The sequence below is a fragment of the Cervus canadensis genome, chromosome 5, assembly GCF_019320065.1.
Source record: "Cervus canadensis isolate Bull #8, Minnesota chromosome 5, ASM1932006v1, whole genome shotgun sequence".
Classification (NCBI taxonomy): Eukaryota; Metazoa; Chordata; class Mammalia; order Artiodactyla; family Cervidae; genus Cervus; species Cervus canadensis.
In genome coordinates this window covers 68,417,094-68,423,093 of record NC_057390.1, presented here as the reverse complement: position 1 = coordinate 68,423,093, position 6,000 = coordinate 68,417,094, and the positions used below count along the sequence as shown (strand labels likewise).

General features: G+C 39.3%; 1 protein-coding gene across 1 annotated transcript in view; it reads left to right on the top strand.

Annotated features, from left to right (window-relative positions):
- The first annotated feature begins 439 nt into the window (after nucleotides 1-439).
- The window catches only part of C5H2orf16 (chromosome 5 C2orf16 homolog), a 38,945-nt gene continuing 33,384 nt past the window's right edge, over nucleotides 440-6,000 (top strand). The window contains exon 1 of the mRNA XM_043470355.1: nucleotides 440-583. Coding sequence (XP_043326290.1) covers nucleotides 440-583 — 144 coding nt within the window. The remainder of the gene's footprint in view (nucleotides 584-6,000) is intronic.

The following is a 6,000-nucleotide window of genomic DNA, read 5'->3' as shown; positions in this document are numbered from 1 at the left end:
CACATTTTCTGAGAGTACCTACTTAAAGTATTCTAGCTTTCTTAAATGTGCTTGACCCTGTATTCTAACGTCTGGTTTGAAACATTTGGCACCATACCTGGACTTCTAGGGAGTAACTGGCTCCAGAGAAGACACTTACAGGGAAGGGCATGCCATTTGGAAGGCTTGCTCTTTTGAAACCTTGCCACCATATTCTCTGGTCTATAACAAATGGTCCAGTCCAATTCTAGAAGAATCATAAAGGAGCTTCCTTGAGCACTGGCTGTCAGAGCAGGGCACAGAGGCAGCTGCAGAAAAGGGCAGCAGGTGTGTGACTCAGAGAAGGGACTCAAGCAGCAAGCACATTGGCTGGACTCTTGGGATGCCCATTGTGACGTCATATGGAGTTACAGCCTTGAAGGATAAAACTGTTTGGCTGATACGGGCATGGGGTTGAGTGATGGCTCCGATTTGGGGGCTCACCATCCCACTGCCACCATATGTCAGCCTTCTACTATTATTTGGTTCCCTTGTCTGGGGGCTTTGGATGCTGTTTTCTGGGAAACAGAATAGGGAACAGGTGGCAGCCAAGACATGCTCGGAGGTACGTGATGCAACAATCTCTTGAAACTATCTGCTCCTTGCCTCTGCTCCTGGAGACATAGAAATTCCTAATCTTGGCCTGTGGGAGGAACTGACAGTGGAAAGAGGGGAGTTGAGATAGTGCCTATGGATGTCTTCCTATAAGTCACTCTCAGTCCTTTTCCTTTCAATTCATTTCAACAAACCTTGAGCACCTATTATATATGGCAGCATACTGGGAATTGAAGAAGAATAAAACACCATCTCCACCTTTTCAAGGTGTAGTGGGGGAGACAGTCAGACATATATACATATAGCCCAAGGAAAGAGAAAGGGATGAGTTAATAGATGTATAAATATTGCTAAAGAGATGAGAGGTAAAGAGTATTGTAAGATCTATAAAATATCTTTGGGGGGAGCTTAGGTTTGAGTTGTGCTTCAGAGGAAGGATAGGATTTTAAAAGTGGGTAGGATGGGGAGAGGAGGGTAATGGATGGCTTTCTGGACAGAAGGAATTGATTGGGGGAAAGCAAGGGAAGCAGAAGAGTGTTGGCAGTGTTTTGAAGAGAGGTGAAGACACCTACCTGAATGGAGTGTAGAAGTGTAGAGAACGGTTTGGGGAAAACTGAGAAGAAAAGAGGTTAGAAAGAGGAAAGAGGTTAGAAGTCCCCTTGTAGAGGGATTCAAATGCCAGACGAATAGTTGGCATAAATACTACTCTGTCTGCAATTGAAAGATATTAAAGATTTTAAAGCCAGGTGAAAGTGTGCTTAGATCTGTGCCATCTAAAGATCTGTGCTATCTAAACAGAATTTAAACTTAAAAAAATTTAAGCTTTTTCCCTCAGACTTATCACCTGGGAGTCTAATTAAAAAGCAGATTCTGATTCAGTAGTCAGGGGAAGGGATCGACAGTCTGCAATTCTAAGGAGCTCCCAGGTGATGCTACTGCTGTTAAACTGAGCACCATACGTTGGGTTTTCTGTTCATATTTGTACTTGTTTGGTGTTTTGTTTTGTTTTGGTTTTTGGCCACGTTGCCTGGCAGAAATCTTAGTTCCATGAGCAGGGATTGAACCCTGGGCCGTGGCACCGAGTCCTAACCACTGGACTGCCAGAGAAGTCCCAAGTACCATACTTTGGATGTGAGGCTTTACATACCTCCAGGGAGTGCTTCCCTAGTGGCTCAGCTGATAAAGAATCCACCTGCAATGCGGGAGACCTGGGTTCGATTGCTGGGTTGGGAAGATCCCCTGGAGAAGGGAATGGCTACCCGCTCCAGTAGAATTGCCTGGAGAGTTCTAGGGACAGAGGAGCCTGGTGGGTTACGGTCCGGGGGGTCCCAAAGAGTTGGACAGACTGAAGTGACTTAGCACAGCACAGTGAGTGTCTACGGTAGTTCTCTGGCTTGGTTAAACCAATAGAGGCTACGTTAAAAATGTAGTGAGGAGAGAAAAGGAGGTGAAAGAGTCAGAGCAGCGAGATGGGAAACAGGACCTTGATTCACTCCCCCAGCGTTTATCACCTGCCACCAACACCATGTACAAGGCATTCCTCTGGGAACCACGGATGAAGTTAATGGAAGGAACGAAAATCTGCCCTCTGGGCTGTAAAAGGAAAAGGGCCTCGGGTGAAAATTTGGATGTAGGAAGCAAGGCAGAAAGAGTGAAGGGGGAAATTCCAATGGTTAGAACTCTGAGCTTCCACTGAAGGGAGCATGAGTTTGAGCCCTGGTTGAAGAACTAAGATCCTGTCACACTATGTGACCAAAAAAAGGACAAAGAAAGAAAGTAAAGAGACTGAGTCTTTTTTCCTGATTGGACCTTAAATACAAACAGTTGACTATAAACATTATCATCATTTTCCTATGAGGACTATATTCATCTTTGTATCCTCTATGCCTGGTATACTACCTTTCATGTAGTAAGCACTCCACGTAGGTTTGTGAAATGAAAGAATGGCTTCTCAGTTTTAACCCTGAATGATTGAAAAGATGGCATTTTAAACAACACAGGAAACATCTGACAAAAGTTACAAGTGTGGCAGGAGGCAGAAAATGTATGTAATGTGGAGATATTAATCAAGCTTCTCAAATTAATAGTCTAGACTTGGGCTATCCAGTCTAACATCTGTTGGCTACATGTGGCCATTTAAATTTAAATTGACCAAAATTAAATAAAATTTAAAATTTGGTTCCTTAATTGCACTACCTACATTCAAGTGTTCAGATAGGATGATTTCCATCATCATAGAATATTCTGTTGGGTGGCATTAACCTAAACTTTAAATCTTGGAGATAGATAGTGGCTGTCTATGTATTTGGACACAAAATCCTTTTATTTTTTTTTCCTCAGAAACATTTCTCAAGTGTGGCAATCCAGATTCAGTGTCAATGTTTTAACTACAATTCCTCTTGAACTGTTTTCAGTCTCTAAGTGGTTTCCTACAAATGTTTTCCAGCCTAAGAGCATAGACCCTGGCTCTACAAAACAACACGAGAGCACACACAAAACCTCCCAAAGCTGATTGTGCCACTCCACTAAAAGTAACTCAAGAAACTGATAGGGACTTCCCTGGCAGTCCAGAGGTTAAGACTGTGCACTTCTAGTGCAAGGGGTACATATTTGATCCCTGGTTGGGGAGCTAAGATCCCACATGTCTCCTGGCATGGCCAAAAACAAACAAAAAGAAACTAACAAAAATTTCTCAGCATCCCACTGCCTGCAGCAGCATTTCTTAAACTTTTTTACTTTCAAACTTCTTTGCCAAAATTTGTCAATCACCTTAAGAATTTAAAAATTGTTTCATCACTTTTTCATAATATTTAAGCGATTTGGGATAAATAATATTTCATTTTAAAACACTGTGTTTTCTTAAAATTGCAAAGTTCATTTTAATATCATCTGTTATAGATAAATGTTCACCTTTTCTCATGTAACAAGTGATGCATGACATTTAATTGACTTTAACTTAACAGATATGAACCCCCCCTCCACATTTAGGTATGAAAAATGGTAGATGTATTTCTTTGTCTACATCAAATATAATCCAGCTTAAACTTCCTATCACCTAGGTTGGCACAAAGTCTAGTATCTGTTTTTCTTCCCCAATCTGTGTGCCATATGAGAACCCTGGAGTGGGTGCAATTTATCCAAAATACCAGAGGGCAGGTCCTTAGCTATGGAAACAGCTGTTGCTTTTCTTCTTTGCCATCTTAAGGCAAAAATTGCAGTTGTGTGCCAAGCTTGATCACAGAGACCTTTGCCAAAGACCCCAGTCCACTATATCTGAGCTCTTAAGAGCAAGAGGAATAAATTGCATCAGGCTGAGGGCCTCACTGCCCAGCAAACCTGTAGTGTCCCTGTTGTTTCCCAGTTTCAGTGAGTCAGCTCATCTCTTCTTAACTCCAGAAGCACCAAACACTAGACCTCTGGCACAATTCAACTTAAAATCCTCCACAGACCTAGTTTTATATGAGGGTTATCTCACATATTGAGATATATCATACACTGGAAGTTCCAACCAATCTTTTCAGCACCCAAAAACTAGCTCCCTACTCTGGATTAGGAGAAACAAGACTGTAAGAACACATTCCTGGCTACCTTTTTCGGTGAGGGGAAACATTAGTTTCTCTCAACAGAAGAATGCAGCAATAAACACAAAGTGGAGTATAACTTATTCCATGCTGCTCTTCTACATAAAAAAAAATTCTCACTACGTATTTATGTAAGAAGAAGCTATTTTTTTCAACAATCCTACTTTTTATTCAGATACACAGGTTCCCCTTGACTTTTACCACAATAAAAAAATTAAAACAAAGAAAAGTAGAGTGAGTCTATGAAACCTTTTATAAGCCAAAATGACACAAAGAGAAGAGATTACCTTAGCACATATCTTTCTAATGGATACATAGAATAAATTGAGATAAAGCGCAGATGCTCACAGACACATTTCAAAGCTATGACGGCCTGATGATGAGATGCTGAGTGTAGTTCTCAGGGAAGCTGTGTGGCAGGGCCATTCTTGCTGCTGGAGTGCGTGCTGCTTCTACAATAACTCGCCACAAAATGAATGTTGAATGATTTTTGCCTTTGTTTCCCCTATAAAAATAAAAATCCTCTGTAGATTTCTTTCAGTTAGCAAAAACATACTAATAAAGGTCTTTCTTAAAATGGAAGCAGCATAAGACAAATTTTCAAAAAGTGGAGGATACTTGTAGTTACATGCAGTAAAATGCACAGATACTAAGTGTACCGCTTGATGAATTTTGATAAATTCATACACCCATTAACTAACACCCCAGTCAAGGTACAGCAAGCATTGCCATAATCCTGGAAAGTTCCCTCATGTTTCTTTTCTACTCAAAGGAAACATCATTTCTGATTTATATCATCATGGATTAGTTTTGCCTATTCTTGAAACATGTTTAAATACACAATGTTTTAATATACAATGTATATTCTTTACTATCTGGCTTCTTTTTGCTGAGCATATTTTTGAGGTTCATGTATGTTGTCAACAATAAATTCTGAAGTGCCATTATGTCATGCTTATTAGTTTGGGGACCTAGTGTATATTGAAATATAGAATGATATTTAACTACCTGTTGGCATAAAAAATAGACCAAAAAATTTCATTCCATGATCCAGTGGCTATAATTCTTGCATCTTGCATTTCAAAAAGCCAGTTGTTATTTTATACTTAAAAATTAATATCTATATGAGAAAGTGAGGTTTCAGGATGTTCATTGCAAATAACACATTGTTGATATGGAACCCCATTTCCAGTAGAAGACAAATTGCTTGGGCAAGTGGTAATATGTTTAATTTTAGTAGATGATGCTGAACAGTTTTCTAAAGTGATTATATCCATTTACACTCCCACAAGTAGGGTACGAGTGTTTCAGTTTCTCCACATTCTTGCCAGTACTTGTATCTAAGTTCAGTTACTCTAACGAGTGTGTTTGGTATTGCATTGTGGTTTAATGAGCATTTCCCTAATGATTAATGATATGGAACAACTTCTCAGGTTTTTTGGTCTTTTGGAAATCCTGTTGTGAACTGTCTGCTCAATTCCTTTGCCAATTTGTAAGGATTGGGTTGTCAGCCTTTTAAATCCTTATTGATTTTTAGGAATTCTTTAATTATGCATATGAGTCTTTTGTCAGTTATTGGTATTAAAAACAAATCCTCATTCTGTGGCTTACCTTTTCACTCACAGTGGTGTGTTAATAAACAGAAGTTCTTAATTTTAATGAAATCTAATTTATCAATTTTGGGTTTATGTTTAATGATTTTTCTGTTTTTTCCCAGTGTGAAAATATTTGCCTATTGCTAGGCTATGATGATACTCTTTTATGTTTCTTCTAAAAAGCTTTTTTATTCCTTTCACATTTAGATCTATGATCCATCTCAAATTACTTTTTCTGTATGATGTAAGGT